Source organism: Peromyscus maniculatus, chromosome 9 (genome assembly GCF_049852395.1).
Source record: "Peromyscus maniculatus bairdii isolate BWxNUB_F1_BW_parent chromosome 9, HU_Pman_BW_mat_3.1, whole genome shotgun sequence".
Lineage (NCBI taxonomy): Eukaryota > Metazoa > Chordata > Mammalia > Rodentia > Cricetidae > Peromyscus > Peromyscus maniculatus.
Genome location: NC_134860.1, coordinates 6,873,744 through 6,893,624, shown reverse-complemented (window position 1 = coordinate 6,893,624; position 19,881 = coordinate 6,873,744). Strand labels below are relative to the sequence as shown.

At 43.4% G+C, this 19,881-nt stretch overlaps 1 protein-coding gene across 5 annotated transcripts in view; it reads right to left on the bottom strand.

Moving 5' to 3' along the window:
- Positions 1-358: 358 nt before the first annotated feature.
- Positions 359-19,881, bottom strand: part of LOC143266756 (disks large homolog 5-like) — a 38,212-nt gene continuing 18,689 nt past the window's right edge. For 2 of the 5 annotated variants that reach the window (XM_076544283.1, XM_076544282.1), the window contains exons 5-10: positions 8,759-8,921; positions 7,215-7,343; positions 6,102-6,285; positions 2,131-2,246; positions 1,103-1,199; positions 359-948 (exon numbers count right to left, since the gene is read on the bottom strand). In XM_076544283.1, the coding sequence (XP_076400398.1) occupies positions 1,112-1,199; positions 2,131-2,246; positions 6,102-6,285; positions 7,215-7,343; positions 8,759-8,865 (624 nt within the window). In that variant the 5' untranslated portion in view covers positions 8,866-8,921 and the 3' untranslated portion in view covers positions 359-948; positions 1,103-1,111. Of the gene's footprint in view, positions 952-1,102; positions 1,200-2,130; positions 2,247-6,101; positions 6,286-7,214; positions 7,344-8,758; positions 8,922-11,900; positions 12,141-19,881 lie in introns of those variants that run through there. The other 3 variants (XM_076544280.1, XM_076544281.1, XM_076544284.1) reach the window with 3 other exon arrangements.

Sequence of the window (19,881 nt, the reverse complement as noted above, 5' to 3'; positions counted from 1 at the left end):
GGCAAGTATGCCATGGATTTATTTAATGCTTCCTTAATCCATGTTTTCATTTCCTGAGAGGCTTTAGAGCAATACTGTTGTTTCTCATTAATTGGGTGCTCATGATCATTTCAGGAAATGTGTATAAAGAATAATATTGTTGATGGAAAGCTAAATATATGGACACAAAGATACAGTATTAATAGTTTTCCCAACATACAATGGATATCCACATCCTAAGCCCTGTGTAGGCCTGGCTGACTGGGAACTCAATATATAGCAAAAGCTAGGCCCATAAGAGTGTTCTGATGTTACAGGAGTTTCTGGGGCTACTAGAGTGAGACAACACACCTGACCAAGAAATTGGTTCTAAAACAGAAAAGTTCAAAATCACTTTATTATTAATAAAAATGCAGTTATTTTACTAAATAGGGGCTTAAGTAGAACAGTCAACATAAACAGTGAATATCCTTATCAAAATACCCAAACAACAACAAGAACAAAAGAAAGAACAAGTAAATAGCAAAAGCTCAATCTATAACAAAGAAAAGCAAAACAAACCAAAGCAAAGAAAACTCAACCAAAAACAAAACAAAACAAAAATTAAGGTCAGCAGCATTCTCTTGCTGCAGAGTTAGAGTTAGCAGCACAGACCTACAGCCTGTGGCTGGCCTTGGACACATGGTTAGAAGGCAGTCAGCTATTGTGAAAAGCCTTTTCAAAGCTAGTACAGCCATGCCTCATTTAGGCTTTGAAGGCTAAGTTGTCACAGTGACAAAGAATGAGACATTTCCTAGAGCAAACGCTGTGCCCCTTGGGAAGCTTTTGATAAATTATCACCCACTACTGATCCTGTAATGTCTTGGTCTTCTGAGTGTCTTCTGAGGAGGAGGTCTTGATCGGAGAGTATAGAATGTCATAGGTTCAAGGCATCTGTGGTTTCGTTGGCCTCCTCAGTTCTCCCAAGATCTGCTATATGAGAGGAAAAGGCAATCAGAACCAGAAGCAGCCTGGCTGGGCCACAGGCCAGACAAAACCAAGACTGGAAGCCAAGGTCAAGAGCCCCCAGTCTTTCACCAATGCCTTGTTTGCTGGGGATGGGATGCAATGGTGGTTCACTTGCCTGTGAGACTTAGTACTCCTGCTGCAGCAGCTCTGTCTGCAGGAGGCTCTCTTCCTGGGCTGTGGCCTGTTCAAACTCATACTGGAGATTTTCTGACCTAGATGAGGAAGGCAGTTAGGGACCAGGCCTGGTAGGGATCTACCATGTCAGCTATTGAGCCTGAACCAGATCTAGTCAGCTGGACAATCCAGCATGACCTTTCAGCTGAGGTCATTTCCTGCATTTTCTAAGGGAGAAGGGTCAGAATGTACCTGGGCCTTGATTTTTTTCTCAGCTTTAAAATCTGCTAGAAGATGAGCTGAAAAATATAGTGTGCTGGGCAAGAAAAAACAGCACATTTCTCCAGTGAGTAAAAAAAAATAACAATGTAGTAATGACTAAATAACAGTTCATGGCAGATATACATGGCCCTGATTAGATACAGGTGAATGTGAGCAACCTTGGAAATTGAATATAGACCCTCTAGGGGAGCCTACAAAAGAAAAGCAGTGAAGGATCTGATTATTGCTAAAGAACAGAAACTGGCCTCGGTTCAACTCCTCAAATCCTAAATCTTCTTATAATAGAAAAATCTTTTCACAGGAAACAGATTCACACTGCAGAGAACCCGTAATCTGCAGGAGTGTGCTGCATGCAGATCTGCGCGAAGGTAGGAACTTCTCTCTAAAGGTGATGTTCTGGAAGGAAAATAAAGTGGCAGGAGCACACACTGTCCTCCACAACTACCCCTCCTCCTGATAGGTTGAGGACTATCCAAGGGAGATTTGTGGGGAGAAACAGGGGACACTGAGAAGATTCCTGAGAGCTCAGAAGGGCATAAATGGCACACAACCCCAGAAACATGAAGGATCAAACATAGTGTTTCCTGGAGAAGTTCTTGTTGACTGGGCCAGTACAATGTCCTGAAATGTTCTTCCCCTTGCTGTGGCTGCGAGCTATTCAGATGGTGGGAATCCCAAAAGGACAGAGATCACCAGGGACAGGTGACTCATATGATTCTAACCACTCCTCCCAGCTTGGGCTCCTACCTCATCTCAGAGTCACTGAAGTGTTGTTGCAGCTTTTCTACCAAGTCCTCTTGCAGGGTGACCAGCTCCTTCTGCTTCAGCAGGCCCTTCAGTCTTTCATCCAGGCTCTCTTGCTCCTGTTCATAAGAAGACTGTGTTCTCAGTGGAGGCTTGCTCACTCACATGCACACACATAAATTCATGAACACACACAAGTACATGTATGCACACATACAAGCACACTGTAATGCAGTAACATGTTTAGCTTCACAGTTCATGCTAACATAAGAAGCAACCACCAGGGATACTAATGAAAAGAAGGTAAACCCGTTGGATACTACACAGAGAAACCCTGTCTCGAAAAAACCAAAAAAAAAAAAAAAAACCCGTTGGATGAGAGAAGAACAGAGAGGGCATGAGAGATAGGCAGTTCAGTCATTGAAATGCCTATCCTGCAACCTAATGCAGAGACAGGTAGCTCTCTGGGGTCCTCACCCCTTAGCCAACCCTACTTAGGAAGTTCCTAAGATTGTGCAGTATAGGAATATTTGGTGGACTACCCCACTGGTCTTGTTCACTGTTTCCCAGTTGCCCCCAAAGCAAGCAACTTCCTTCAAAAGGGGCTCCCTTTACCACAGGTTGCCTTACTTTGGACCAAAAGCAAAGAGGTCAGGAATCTAGAAAATTCTTCATAACCAGGATCCAAAAGAAACAGTTCCTTCCTGTGAGGTGATTTGCGAGGGATTTGTTTGAATAGCAAAAGGCTGAATAAGTCAGTGCCAAATGATTCTATGTATTATTTTATGCTGAACAATATTCCATTGAAGAGCCTGACCACATTGTGCTTTCTCAATCTTTGAATGATCAAAGTATGAATGAAGCATCACCAGGCTACTCTCAGGAATGCTGATAAACCCCTGATGTCCCCTAGCTTCTCTGTGGACACCTACTTCATGATCTGGAATCACTGGGTCACCTGGGGATTGCAGTTTAACTTTCTGAAGACTTGTGTGTGGTTTTGCTCTGTGCTATACGATTTTACACTACCAGCAAGGTCTGAGGGTCCTCATTTCTCCAAAGCCTCCATGAGGCTGATTTTAACTCAGAGTAAACAACTTTGAAGAAAAGAATTTACGGAGTGCTACAGACATAGCACATGGTGAGTCCTATACCCTCAGGAATCTAAGTGGGATGCACTGAGATAGCCCCATTCTCACACCACAGCATGGCTAGGGGACTTCCACTGGACTGAGATGCAGTTGGAAGCATACTGCAAGTCAGAATCTCTCAAGAACTAACATCCAGCCCAAGCTCCAAGGGCAAGGTTAACTGAGCCAAGGTTAGGGAAAGGGGAAAAGCAAGTGGTAGCAGACAATGTGGATGAGGACAAAACAGGATATAGAAAAGATACAGCAAGCCACCTGACCATTCAGTTTTCAGTCACCATTCACCCAGATCAGTGAAGGGAAACAAACCCTCAGCCAGGCTATCCTACCTCTCAGACACCTTGATTTTCCACAGTGACCTCCTTCTAAACTTCATGTACCACATTCCTTTGGTTTGCTCCAAGGATTTCTGGGCAGATAAATATTTTTTTGCCTCTACAAATACCTGAAAACCATTGAGTTTCAGTACTTTTTGTGTCCCTTTGTTCTAGTGAGCACGGAGAAAGTTGGGCAGCAGCATACAATATTTGATGGATGCCAAGTGAGGGGGCACAATACTTTTTCAATAAAGTTGGTTACATCATCATTAAAGATGAGTAAGTGAACATACACATATGCAGAAATACACACACACACACACACACACACACACACACTCACACACAAGAGGTTAAATTCCACACATAGAGATAGCCTTACACCTAAACACCTGTACTCACAGACACACACAAATACTTACCCCTATACATACAGGAAACATGTATACACACACACACACACACACACACACACACACACACACACGTACACTCACCCAAACATGGTCACATACACACACACAAAAAGGAGCACTACTGTGAAAGCAATAGACAGTATTCACATACAAACACACACATAGAAGTTCACACACACACATACACACAAAGATGCACAGAAAAGCATAATATACCACATACGACACCCCAACACACACACACACACACACACACACACACACACACACACACACACACTTCCTGAACCTAGAATGGTCAGTGAGAGAGGACTGTTGCCTTGCAGCACCTTTTCTGATGCATATAGAGGTAGCGGGTCCTCTATGCTGTCTACAAGGCTCTTAGACTCAGCAAGGCTCTGCTACCCCGGCCTGCACTTAACTTTTCCTTGAACAAACTTTATTCATCACAAAAACCCCTGACTCCATATTTTCCAAATTCACCCATCATAGTCTCTTCACTAAACTTACCCTGGCTCCTCCACAGATGACCTTGAAAACCCAAGAGAAAGAAAGTGACACATGGTCAACACCAGGAAGTTTTCAACAGAAGACAGTGCATATGATATGAATTCAGCCCAAGGTCAGTCAGAAGGAGGCCAGTGACATCACCTGCAGTGCTTTTCAGGAACCCAGCACTCTGCACAACTATGAGAGGGAATCTGTTCTGAGACACAGCCATGCCCATGATATAGTCAGCAACACAATGTCAGCAAGGAGATGCACTGTGGGATTCTCGGTTGAGAAGCCAGAGTCAAACCAGACATTTCCTGTGGTCTTAGCTCTGTGCAGTGAAAGCAAAGAAGCCTACTGTTTACTTTTAAATAGATTTATTGTTTGATTTTTGTTATTTATTAGAAAACACATTAGTATCAAAACAATAAAAGTAAATAAGCAGAAGAGAAAGCAAATATGTCCTTCCTCTTTCTGAGCAATTGAAACTTCTAACATTGGATTAGAAAAAGACAGAAGGTCTACTTTGGAGGTCTGGAGATCCTAAGAGTGCTGGCCAGCCAGATTAGCCCAAACAGAAAATTTCAGGTGCATTGAAAGCCCTGGGACCAAGGGAACAAGGGAGTGAGCAACAGATGACAACACGGAATTTCATTATGTAGTCTCTGAACACACCAACCAATGTACACATTTATACAGGCCTGCATAGGTCACACACAGAGCACAGAAATAGGAAGTGAGCAGAAAAAAGTGAAGAGTACATATGCTGAATGAACAGTTGAATTTAAAATATCCACATCAGGTGTTTCAACTGAGAACCCAAACACGACTATCCATCCCTTGGGGCCTAGAAAATTCCTAGCAGAGCTGGATCACACAGCTTAGTCGGACTATGTTGAGGGGATTGGAAAAAATATTTTCTTGCAGATTCAAATCTGTCATTCCAACCCTCAGCCTGTCAAAGTCCTCCCACATCTACGGTCATCCAGTCATCTCCAGACTGGAAGCTCCAGAATGGGAGACCAGTCAAGTACCATGCCCAGAAAAAAAGACTGAGAAGGTGCTACTCAGACATCTGTCACTATGAACCAAGAGCTTGGCAAAAGGAAGAGAATACATTGGGATGCAGGAATTAAGGAGAAGACCACATGCCACACAAAACGTTGACAATGAGAACTACCCACTTGGCACTGGCACTGGGATCTAGTCCTTGAAGCCTGCTTCCTACCCTGTGATCTCACATGACCCCTGCAAAGCAAATGAGCCACAGGCCACTGACATCATCAATGAAAGCTTTGTGTTGTTGCCAAAGTAGCTCCCTGCATAGCAGCCCTCTGATCATAATGACATGTATGTGTTTGATATGTTACTGACCCATCTCTCTGAATGTACTGCAGCTTCTGACAGAGCAGGAGGGTTTGCTTGACAATTATCCAGATTCTTGAAAGAGGCTAACTCGCCAGAAAGACTTGGGAATGATCATAGAAATCAACACTTGGATGGTATGTAGGTGGGGGTCTGGATGAGTGTGGATGGTTATATGGGTGTCTCTATGTTTATGGTTGGACAGATGGGCACCTGCCCCTGCTGCCTCAGCCTACCTGCTGCTGCTCAGCAGAAAGGTCACAGATCATCTCATGGCTCTCCTTCAGTTGCCTCTTCAGCTCCTCACAGGACTCTTGCAGTTCAATCTGCTCCTTCCACAGCAGTCTGTTCTTCAGTCTCAACAAATGTACATTCTTCTTCAGCTGAATACAATCTCGGAGGACCTGGCTGTGGAGGTAACTGAACAAACACCAAAACATGGTGAGCATCAGCCAGCCTCCTTTGCTATTCCTATCTCCAAGTGCAACCAGCCCTGAAAAGTCTGAGACTCACAGAAAGCCCACAAATGGAGTTCTCAGTAGCCAAGACAGCATCACTTAGATACAGGCCAAATCCAGAGAGCAACCAAATTCCAGAAAGATTCACAATACTTCTGAAAACCCTGATTCCAAAAGGGGTACTGTCCCCCTGAAAACAGGGTGCAACCCACACCTGTGCTTCCCTGTTCATGGTATGGGAAAACATCAGCAGGTAGAGGGCAAACACTCTCAGAATGGGGGAAGAAGCCCCAACCAGAATCAATTCTGTCCTTGGCTCCCATGGAAACAGCTCTGGGAAGCCCTGGTCAGAGCCCCAGAGGTACTAGGATACCTGACACTCCCTTCATGGTGCAAACCATTTTTCTATCAAGGGTCTCCCGAGGATGACAGGACAATGATTGGAAGGTCAGTGTCTTTTCACATTTAGCTAAACTGAGTCCAAGAGGCACAAGGCCAGGGACCACATGTCAGACTGCTTGCTAAGAGGCAGACACGGCCGGGCGTTGGTGGCGCACGCCTTTAATCCCAGCACTCGGGAGGCAGAGCCAGGCGGATCTCTGTGAGTTCGAGGCCAGCCTGGGCTACCAAGTGAGCTCCAGGAAAGGCGCAAAGCTACACAGAGAAACCCTGTCTCGAAAAACCAAAAAAAAAAAAAAAAAAAAAAAAAAAAAAAAAAAAAAAAGAGGCAGACACGAAAGAACCAGATCCCTAACTTTGGGTGAAAAAGAAAGATAGAAAAAAAACACACAAAAAACAAACAAACAAACAAACAAACAAACAAAACACCAAAAAACAAACAAACAAACAAAAACCAAAAAACGTCCCTCCCAAGATAAATCAGGCACATACCTATAGGATACATTCTCCTCAATCAGCTGTTTGACCTTGTTCACACTGTCACTGATCTCCATGGGCATTTTCGGCAAGTCTGACATCACCTGTTTATGCTCCTTTTTCAGCATCCCAAAAGAATTCAGCCTGTGGTAGGGCATGGCCCCAGGAGAAAAGGACCCCATGAACACATGTCACAAGGATCATATGGAATCAGGCTATGTTCTGGACTCCCCAGCCCCATGGAAGACACAGCCTGGCACTTATACACTGGGACCTGGTGCTTATTAAACTTCCTATCATGTCCCCAGGCCAGAAGAAGAAGGAGTTATCCAGGACTGCATGAGCACCCTCAGTGGATTTGGAGCTATAGATGATCTCTCTAAGAAGACCCCAGGAATCTGTGCCACATATCTGGTGCTACCATAAACCTATGGTGACATTTTTCCTGTCTTTATAACAGTGATTCTTGTTCCTGGGTACTCCTCCTTATACACAGAGGACCAGCGCATACAGGGAGGAGTCCCAACTTCAGGAAGGCATTATAAACTCCACAGAGGATTCCAGTGTTCCACCAAAGTTAGAACAGTGGCCAAGACCCGAGCTTCTCAAAGTGGAGCTCTCTGGCGTCATCACTGGCATCCCCTGGAAAATGTGAAAATGGCAAATCCTCAAGTCCTGCCACAGACCCTAGATACCCAGGAGTATACACACACACCCTCCTGCCCTCTAACACACACACACACACACACACACACACACACACACACACACACACACACGCATGCACAAACGCATGCACCAACGTGTACACACACACCCTCCTGCCCTCTAACACATACACACACACACACACACACACATGCACACACGAACGAACGAACGAATGCACGTGTACACACACACACATACAAACACACATACACACACACATGCACGCATGCGCACACACATACCACATACACTCTGAATGCCCACGAAATACAGACAGTTTTCGCTGTCTCATTATAGGGAGGTGCCAAGAAAACTATCAGGCTATTACTTCCTACACACACAAACACACCACATACATTCAGGTTACCCATGAAATGCAGGTAGGTGGAACTGCCTCAAAGTATGAGGAGCAGGACAAGGGAGAAGCAGTGATAAGCATCAGGCCTTCCAGCCAAAAACTGAGATGGATGAATGGGACAAGGTCCATTCAGCTGCTGGTCACAATCATTTGCTGGTCAAGTGAAAGACTCACTATAAACTCACAGAACCTAGCATCTCCCACAAGCCAACACTGGTCAAGGCCTCCTGAAATGCATGTTGAGAGCTCACATGCTACTCTCCCTATCCTCAGACTGTGATTCAGGCCACAGGCTCTGCTTTTCATTTGGATGAATAAGAATAGCCTGTGTCTTCATCTCACATGTACCCAGGTTCCAAATTATGTGCACTCAGGAAAATTCGTTTAGGCACCAGGACACCCTGGAGATTCAGCCTCCTGTTCCTCAGGAAAGCTTAGCTACACATTGTGGGATCAAGATGGTCAGCAGAGACCTGCACATAATGACTACCTGTTCTGGAAATCCTTGTCTATATAAGTGCCCAGGATCCCATGCAGTTCAACTCGCTCGTATGTTATACTCTGTAGCTGAAGGGTGAGTTTCTCCAACTTTGTCATCTGCTGCTCCTGCTCAGTAGAGGTGGAGGTTTGGGTTGGTGTCTTCCCAGTAGTCCCTGCAGGAAGACAAAGCAAAGTGAACTTGTACACTTGAATGGCATTGGGCCAGGAGAATCCATGCTAGTTCCAAGAGGAAGTCTGAGGAAGAGGAAATGCTAGGGACGCACGGAGGGCCCCACAGAGTAGGACAATTATCCTCAAATTGGTTCCACGAGCTTTGTATCTGTCCTCAACCACCATGGGTAGGCATGTATCTCCCTCTCTGATGCAGTCCCCCAGCCCTGGAAGGCAAAAGATAGCCCAACCATGTAGATTTGGAGGACAGTGTCAGCTCATATATGATGTGGTGTAGGTAAGTCCTGTTGTCCTTAGAGCTTAGCAGTACTAAATCCTCATCACATGTACCAGGACAAAGTATCTGAATGTCTGAGAGCTTGGTGGATTGTCAGGGGATTTTCCCTCCCTTCTTATTGGCATCCTATTCCCATGGAAACTGATGGAATCCACTAGGATGAAGTGTAGCAACACACTACCCAGAGAAGGACACCTAATTCATCACCACTTTCCTCCTGCTGACCTTGCTTTCCACTCAGAAAGAGATTAAGGATCTCACAGAAAAGCCACTTCAGGTTTGAAAATTCATGGCTCTCCCAAACTAACCGTCAGAAATTGGCGACTCTGGTTCTGCTTTTAGGAACCTAAAGAAACAGGATAAGTCCATTGCTTACCAGAAATTCACAGATGCTAAACCCCACTACTGGAAGGCTCAGCTCAAGCTTCACTTCCTCCAGAAAGCTCCCCTGCTCCTTCCTACACATCACAGTGCCCTCCCAAGAACCATTTATTTCTCCATGTTTGACACTGAGACTGAAGCCCAGCTTCTTGCACCTCTCTCTGGTCTCCTGTTGTTCTCCATTCTCTCTCCCAAGCAGCCTTCTCAGTCTTGCTGAAATGTCTATGGGCAGTGAAAGGATACCCTACATTCACTTGGTGTTCCCACAACACAAGTAATATAAAGGAAATGCAAAGGACTCTCCAGAATACAATAGCTGGCCCGAGAATGAACTATTGGGTTCACCACCAGTAGCCCTCACCCACCTACAAACTACATCTTCTGCAATTCACTGGAAGCCATATTGCCTATCCCAGGAGCCTTCCCAAAAACACAAGGGAAGATCTTCATCACCTCATTACAAACCCAGGGATCTCTTTTTGCTTCATCAGATTATATTCACTACTTCATGTACAGGAAGTTGAAGACTCACTTCCAAAAACATCCCAGGAAAAGGCTCATCCAACTCGTGAATCCTCTAGTCAATAACACAATAAAAAAGCTTTCTAGGTAACTAAGTAAGGATGTTGGGGAGGAAAGTTCAGTCGCCTGAAAGCAACAAACACATTGTGGAGGATGTACAAGTCTGTTAGTGTGATGGGAGATTGCGGGTGTCTTGTCAGAACAAAGATAAGTCCCATAGTTGATGAAAATTACCCCTGAACTTCAGCAGAATTCATTCCAGCCATTGTAGATATCGAAAGTGTGATTAATTAGTGACATGTGAGGCTGGAGATATAAGAACCAGAGTTCCCCAGGGGAGCCCTCAGACACAAGAGAAAAAACTCCCATGAAGAATGATGGGCTATTCCTGCATTAAAGTTTGAAGAAAGATGAATAGCTATTGAGAGGCCACAAACAGATATGCAATGGCATTTACAGAAAATCAAATGTGTCATAGTCATGGGGATAGTATGCAGTGTGTCACCACTGTGGAACTTCACCTAGTGCTATATGAAAGCCAAATTCCTTGACTGGAGAAACCTGTGACAATGTGCATGCCCTTAGGAAAGGTGACACAGCCAGCTTAAATTACAACATCCATTGGATCATGAGAGAGGCAGGCAAAGGGCACAAGAGGACGGATTATTAGGGGTCCTTTACCATAGACCTTTCCCAGAGCCCCACTTCACACTTTTCAATTTACTCATAATCCTGAAATGAAGAACTAGCACCATGTTTGGTTTGGATTGAAAATTCACCAGAAGTCTAGACTGTGGCTTCAGAAGTATACTTGGTGGATCCCAGAATAAATGAGTGATGTAAGCCAAACTGTCCTTTTAGATGTTATATCACACTGACAAGTCATGCTAGACAAGGTGAGTTATCCCAGTAATACCCAATTATTGAAGTCAAAGCACAGCAACTTTCCTATACACTATCTCATCTCCGTTAATCCTTACACACTGAAGGATGCACAGAAAGTGACTGACAGATGAGACTTTGCCCAGGCAGGTTCTGAAAGCCCAGACTTGAGTCTCCCCTCTGTGGATGTCAGTTTCCCATCTCTCTATAGGGAGGTGTGTCTTAGAATTCAGTTGGTCTCCTCTGTTTCCCTGCACAAGAGGACCCAGTGGACAACCTCTTAAGGCTTATTCACAGCTGTAGAGGATGCACTTTGGCTGCAGAGCCCTCAGCCATGTACTTTCAGAAGCCTGGAGGTAATTGCTACTGTTATAATCACTTTGGTAGTGTAGGGATGCCCAAGTCCCTTGCTCTGTGCTTCAGAGTCTCGTGTTAATGGAAAAGCCATGCAGGGGCAAAACATAGTCAACAGATTCACAAAGTCATCCTCACTGACAGTCCAGGACACCCAGAGCTGGCAGGAACGGGACAGTCTCAGTCCAGGTCCACTGAATCTAACAGTTCTTAGGCTGAACTGGAGACCTGTGTGCCATCAACAGCTGGAAATTCAGAAACCTCAGGGGTCACTGGAAGACATCCGCCATTGGGGGCTCCTGCCCTCCTAGTGACTGTGATGTCAAGAATGAGAACCTCAGGGTTTTCCAGGGTACTCTCCTTTCCCTATTATCATTGGCACATAACTAAAGGACTCCAGTGGCTCTGAAACACAGTCATGGTACAGAAATCTCATTAATTCCTCTGTGCCCCCTTCCAAGAAGTTCCCAGTTCTTCAGCCCTCGCTGTGGAAAGCTGAAGCCCACCACATCCAGAACCTCCCCAGCCCCTTCCCAAAACTTACTCTGGTGTTTTCCCCAGGACCACTTTTTCCATGTTTTCCAGGGAGACCCAGGACCAGATTCCTTCTGCCTCACTCTGGTCTCTCCATGCAGTCCATTCCCTCTCCCAAACAGACCTCTGAGTCTGGAAAGCATGTCTAGAGGCCAAGCTTGTGGTCACTGAACAAAGGACCTCAAGGCAGTCAGTGTTACTACAACACTAGTGACATCACTGTGAATTCCAAGAGCTGTTCAGGATACAATAGAATGCCCAGCATAGGGTCTGCTGATGGCATGGGGCACAGCTTTTGTGCCTTTGCTCATTAGTTCTCCATGAACTGACCAGAAATTGTGGTTTAATTTCCAGGAGTCTCTCTTGTGATACAGAGGAAGTCATTTAGTACCTCTTCAATCCAAACCTAGAGATTTCTCTCTGCTTCATAAAAATTTTTTCAGTAATTCACCCATATGGCATTGAAGCCTCACTTTATAAGCACTGCCTAACATTGGCACTTATCCTCCCATCTGGACAAGAGAGAGAGAGACTTCCTGAATCTGTCAGCTCTTTCTGAATCAAATACATTGATAAGACCAAGAAGGAACCACAAGGAGATGGGCAGACGTCAAGGCAGAAGTACATACAACAAAATGAAGAGCAATACAGCATCACCAGAACCTAGCCTGCCTCCAACATCTAGACCTGGACATCAAAAATTGGAAGAAGCAGAAGAAAGTAGCCTTATGAGTAACATCACGAAGAAGGTAGAGGCTTGTGTAGAGGAAAAGACAAGAAAATTGGAAGAACGCTGTAAACAACTAGAGGAAAGGGCAAACAAATTAGAAGAAAACAATAAAGTCCTGGAAGAAAACAATAAAGTCCTGGAAGAAAACAATAAAGTACTGAAAGAAAATCAAGAAAAAGCAATGAAACAAATAAAGGAAACAGTCCAAGACATGAAAAGGGAAACTGAAAAAATAAAGAAGACACAAACAGAGGGAATGCTGGAAATAGAAAACATGAGTAAAAGATCGGGAACTTCAGATGCAAGTATAACCAACAGAATGCAAGAGATGGAAGAGAGGATTTCTGGCATTGAAGATACAGTAGAAGAAATAGTTTCATCAGTCGAAGGAAACACTAAAACCAACAAAGTCATGAACCAAAATGTCCAAGAAATTTGGGACACCATGAAAATACCAAACCTACGAATTATAGGGATAGAAGAAGGTGAAGACTACCAACTCAAAGGCACAGAAAATATATTCAACAAAATTATAGAAGAAAACTTTCCCAACTTAAAGGAAATGCCTATGAAGATACTAGAAGCCTATAGAACACCAAACAGACTAGACCCCCCAAAAAAGTCCCCTTGACACATAATAATTAAACAACTAAATGTACAGAATAAAGAAAGAATATTAAGAGCAGCAAAGGAAAAAGGCCAAGTGACCTATAAATGTAAACCCATCAGAATAACACCTGATTTCTCAATGGAGACTTTGAAAGCCAGAAGGACCTGGACAGATGTAATGCAGACACAGAGACCATGGATGCTAGCCCAGACTAATATACCCAGCAAAACTTTCAATCATCCTAGATGGAAGGAACAAGACATTCAAAGACAAAGCCAGATTTAAACAATACCTATCCACAAACCCAGCCCTACAGAAAGCACTAGAAGGAAAATTCCAACCGAAGGAAGTCAGATACACACTCGAAAACACAGGCAATAGATAAAGCCACAACAGTAAACCCCAAAGAAAAGAAGTACACACACACTACCACCAAAAATAACAGGGATGTACAATCACTGGTCATTAATATCTCTTAATATCAATGGACTTAATTCACCTATAAAAAGACATAGGCTTACAGAATGGATATGAAAGCAGGACCCATCTTTCTGCTACATACAAGAAACACATCTCAAATTCAAAGACAGACACTACCTAAGAATAAAAGGCTGGGAAAAGACTTTCCAATCAAATGTTCTTAAGAAACAAGTGGGTGTAGCCATCCTGATATCCAACAAAATACTTCGAACTAAAATCAATCAAAAGAGATCAAGAAGGGCATTACATCCTCATCACAGGAATGATCCACCAAGATGAAGTTTCAATTCTGAACATTTATGCCCCAAACACAAGGGCACCCACATATGTAAAAGAAACATTACTAAAGCTTAAACCACATATAAAACCCCACACATTAATCTTGGGAGATCTCAACACCCCACTTTCACCACTGGACAGATCTCCCAAATGGAAACTTAACAGAAAAATAAAGGACTTAACTGATGTCATGACCCAATTGGACCTAATAGATATCTACAGAACATTCCATCCTAACAAGAAAGAATATACCTTCTTCTCAGCACCACATGGAACTTTCTTTAAAATCGACCACATACTTGGCCACAAATCAAATCTCAACAGATACAAAACAATTGGAATAACCTCCTGTGTTCTATGAGACCACCATGGTTTAAAGTTAGATTTCAACAACAACAAAAATTACAGAAAACCTACAATCTCATGGAAACTGAATAATGCTCAACTGAATCACCAATGGTTTAAGGAAGAAATAAAGAAAGAAATTAAAGACTTCCTAGAGATCAATGAAAATGAAGACACCACATACCCAAACTTATGGGACACTATGAAAGCAGTGCTAAGAGGGAAATTCATAGCACTAAATGCCCACATAAAGAAGTTGGAGAAAAGATGGCGGAGACAAACAGACGCAGGTAGGCCTGTGGCAGCGGCCCGCGGAGGTAGACGGGCCCAGAGGCAGTCAACAGGGACCATCAGGCCCGGCCTGGCAGCAGCTGGTGGAGACATTCAGGCCCAGCGGCAGCCCACAGAGGTGGACAGGCCCTGCAGCAGAGATGAGCAGACGGAGGTGGACGGGCCCGGCAGCGGCGGCCAACAGAGACATTCAGGCCCGGCGGCAGCCCACAGAAGTGGACAGGCCACGCGGCGGAGACAAGCAGACACAGGTCGGCAACCTGCGGAGGTGAACAGGCCCAGTGGCAGCAGCCGACAGGGACATACAGGCCCAGCGGCACCCAGCAGAGACATACAGGCCCGGTGGCAGCCCGCAGAGGTGGATGGGCCCGGCAGCGGTGACAAGCAGAGGTAGGTAGGCCCACGGTGGCAGCCGGCAAAGACATACAGGCCCGTTGGCAGCCCGCAGAGGTAGACAGACCCAGTGGCAGCTGATAGGGACATACAGGCCCGGTGGCGGAGACAAGTGGATGCAGGGGGGCCTGTGGCGGCGGGCCACAGGGGTGGACAGGCCCGGGGACGGAGAGGGGCGGACGCAGCTTGGAACGGGGATACCCCCAGCCCCAACACCTGGGGAAGAGGCTATCTCCGTGGGACGGAACCAGGGCGAGTCTGGGCACTCTGTCTGGGGACAACCCAGGGCCCAACTGCTGATCCTGTGAAACCCAACAACTTGGAGGTGTTGGTGAGACTACCCTGCTCAGCTGAAACCCATCTGGGAGAGGATTCAGATGCCTACAGTTTGAAGTCTGAAGAAACAAGATCAGCTGAGGAGTTGACAAATGAACAAAACGTGACCTGGGAACACAGAAGAAGGCGCCACCCAGCCACTAAACCAGATCACCAGAATCATAAGTATATAATTCACCAACTGAAATCAGCTGTCCCTGAAGAAACAGCCCAATAGCACCAATTTAACCAAGAACCCCTACTAAACCAAGACTAAAAATTAGAACAAGAGAGGCACTCTCAGACACAGACACCACCTGCACCGCACAGAGGAAAAGATGAGTAGACGCCAGTGCAAAAATACAGGCAATAACATAAAGACCTATATGGCAACATCAGAACCTAGTGATTCTACACCTGCAAGACCTAAACATACCTTGACAGAAGAAACAGAAGAAATCAACCCTAAAAATGACTTTAAGAAGATGATAGAGGCCCTTAAAGAAGAAATAAAACATTCCCTCAATGAGGAAATAAAAACTTTCCTTAAAGAGGAAATGAAAAACTACCTTAAAGAGGAAATAAAAACTTTCCTTAAAGAGGAAATGAAAAACTCTCTTAAAGAGGAAATAAAAACTTCCCTTAAAGAGGAAATGAAAAACTCCATTAAAGAGGAAATAAAAAACTCCCTTAAAGAAATGGAAGAAAAGCCGGGCGGTGGTGGCGCACGCCTTTAATCCCAGCACTTGGGAGGCAGAGGCAGGCGGATCTCTGTGAGTTCGAGGCCAGCCTGGGCTACCAAGTGAGTTCCAGGAAAGGCGCAAAGCTACACAGAGAAACCCTGTCTCGAAAAACCAAAAAAAAAAAAAAAAAAAAAAAAAAAAAAAAAAAGAAATGGAAGAAAAAACGAACCAAAAATGGGAAGAAATCAAATCAAGCCATGAAAAAGCAATTAAACAGATGAAAGAAACATTCCAAGATCTGAAAAATGAATTTGAGACAATAAAGAAAACACATGCTGAGGGAATGCTGGAAATAGAAATCCTGACTAAACGAACAGGAACTACAGAAACAAGCATAACCAACCGATTGCAAGAGATGGAACAGAGAATCTCTGACACTGAAGACACGATAGAGAAAATAGATTCGTCAGTCAAAGAAAACACTAAAGACAAAAAAGTCCTAACACAAAACGTCCAGGAAATTTGGGACACCATGAAAAGACCAAACTTAAGAATAATAGAGATAGAAGAAGGAGAAGAATACCAATGCAAAGGCACAGAAAATATATTCAACAAAATCATAGTAGAAAACTTTCCTAACCTAAAGAAAGAAATACCTATGAAGATACAAGAAGCTTACAGAACACCGAATAGGCTGGATCCAAAAAAAAAGTCCCCTCGCCACATAATAATCAAAACACTAAACACACAGAACAAAGAAAAAATATTAAGAGCCACAAAGGAAAAAGACCAAGTAACATATAAAGGTAAACCCATCAGAATAACACCAGACTACTCAATAGAGACTATGAAAGCTAGAAGATCATGGACAAATCTCATGCAGACACTAAGAGACCACGGATGCCAACCCAGACTATTATACCCAGCAAAACTCTTAATCACCATAGGCGGAGTAAACAAAATATTCCAGGATAAAACCAGATTTAATCAATACCTGTCTACAAACCCAGCCCTACAGAAAGCACTAGAAGGGAATATTCAACCCAAAGAAGCTAAACACATCCATGAAAAATCAAGCAATAGATAATCCCACACCAACATACACCACAGAAGGACAACACAACACAACCACAAAAAATAACAGGAATTAACAATCACTGGTCATTAATATCCATCAATATCAATAGTCTCAACTCACCTATAAAAAGACATAGGCTAACAGAATGGATAAGAAAATAGAACCCATCCATCTGCTGCAAACAAGAAACACACCTTAACTTCAAAGACAGACACTACCTCCGAGTAAAGGGCTGGGAAAAGGCTTTCCAAGCAAATGGACCTAAGAAACAAGCTGGTGTAGCTATCCTAATATCTAGAGAAAAAGGATGTTTCAAAAGAGAAGAAGTCTTGTGGCAATGCCTCAGTGGTCCAGGTAACTACCAGGACTCATAAATCCGAGACAGAGACTAAGGCAGCAGAGATCTAGAGTGGAGTACTGAGTTCTGGCAAACAGCTGCATCTTTCTTCCAGTAAGTACCTGAACAGGGCTGATGTGCATTATGTACAGTCCAGATTTTAAGAATCATACTCTCTCAGGGATCTCCACAAACTAGTTGGTGTCCTCCCTCACTGCCCCTGTGAGACAGTCTCTGTATGGGAGAGGCCTCACGTGACTTTGTCTCTGGTGTTCCTCTGGGGACACCTGTGTGAGAAACTGTATGCTCCAGAACCAGCTCTCGTGTCCTTTGGCCAATGCCGGAGTGTGAAATAGTCCAACGTGGGAAACAAAAGATGATCCCAATTGGGAATCGAGACATTTTTTTTTTTTGGATGATGGTCATGTTCTGTTTTGAAATAACCTCTGTGTATTTCATTTATTTTCTTTTACCTGGCGATCTCTGAGCAGGCTTCAGATTTTGACAGTTGATGAAAGATACGACAAGCATTAATGTGTGGGTGAAAAGCTTGGTGAAATTCTGAGTGAAGTTTTAGTTAAAGTTGGTTGAACTTGGGATTGACTGGGAGGCCAAAGATTTAAAAAGCAGAAGATTCTCTCAAGACACAAGTTGTATGATAATAGTGTGTTCTGTGTGTGTGAATGAGAATTTGTAAATGTTGAATTCTAGGCTTCAACAATCATTGTCAGTGCAGATCAAGCTGCAAGTATTTATGTTTTAAAACTTAAATTATAAAGCTAGTTACGTCTTTCTAACAACTAGTTTTAATGTTTATGAGCATATTTTACCTACATTACCTTTTCAGGATGTTGAGAAAGATGCATCACAAGCACAGACTGGAGGCTGGGGGCTAGATGGTTTTGAGGAAGAGGTCTTGGTGGACTCTTTCATAGAGCAAAGGGAAGCAATGCCTTCTGGGAAATGAGCTAAGTTTGAATCTAGTCTTTAAGATTAGAAGTCAAAAACAAAAATATTAAGGAAAGGAAAACCTAATTGATCTTTGAAGTATTGTTATATGGAATTGAGTGGGACTTTTGAGGCCTTTCTTCCAGAAAACAAGGACTTGGTTGTCAGGCCTATATTAGGCGTAAACCTTGGTGCCATGTAGTTGTACTTAAATCATTTCAATGGAAAGTGTCTTAGTGATTGGAACTTCTAGTGCAGTTTGGAGTTCTTCCATTTGAAAAATGTGATATTTACATGGGATTGTTTGAATCTTGTTTTCTAGTCCCTCCCCATCACCACCCTCATAGTCTGAAGGTAGATTTTTCTCTTGATAAAGGAACAATAAAAGTGAACATCTTGTTTGTAAATAGGTATCTAGTAACTAGTGGTAAACTTGAAATGGTAGAATTCTTTAAAGCCTAATTCTAGGTAGCCTTAAGAAAATGTATCTTAATTATTTTTGAACCTGTATTCACCTTGTTTTTTTCAAATATCTTAAGTTATATTTTCTTTTTCAGAGCTGCTTCTTATTTGGGGCTAATTTTTTTTTAATTGAGGCGTAATTCATAAAAGGGTATATTGTTTTGATGAGACTTTTTACAACTGTGGCTGGATGTCTTTCTTTAGTCTTCCAAGAAGGGCCATTTTACTTTTTCAGAGTTACTTTTTAAAGTCATGAGGTCAACAACTTGGACTACTATGCATGTAAGTGCTAATGCAAATTAAAACCCAAGTTGACCTCCAGCAGCAGTTCATTCTATGTTGACAGTGAGAGAACACTTTGCCTGTTAGGATACTGTTACTCGTGGACTGAAATGCTAAAGAAACCCCTCCCCCTATTTTGTTTTTTGCAAAAATCAAGGTATATTCTTGGGTTTCCTGGTTGACCTTAACAGATAAACTGAGCTGATAGTTTTAGTTCAGAAATTATCTGAATGTAGATTTACAGTCTACGTGTACAGCTGGCTAAGTGAGATCGCTTTCACAGTTCTGCATGTATCCCATCGGCTCGCCATTAGTCACTGAACTCTTAAAACTGGTATTGTAACATTATCACAATGTTTTGCGCTAATTTTATGAACTTTACAGTGCAATATGTGTTCCTTTTCTGAGGCAAAGCAAAGGTATATTTCTCAAGGTTCTGCTGCTAACAGCAGCGGTGATGGAGGATTTTTTTTATACATTTGTAATAGATAGAAATAAACCAGAAAGAAAGAAGAAAAAAAAAGTGGTGGAGGAAAAGGTGAACACTGCAAGAATACTCAAAAGGGCTGAGAGTTTCAAACGGCAAGAATGGCTTTGCATAGTAAATGGAATAGAACAGCTCTGAACTATAGTTTACTTTTCCTGGTTTGGTCTGACAGAATGATTGAGTGCTTTTGTACAAAAATCAGAGCCTTAAAAACAAGGATTTGGTGAGATTGTAAAATGGTGTGCCACTTTGGCAAAACAGTTTGGTGGTT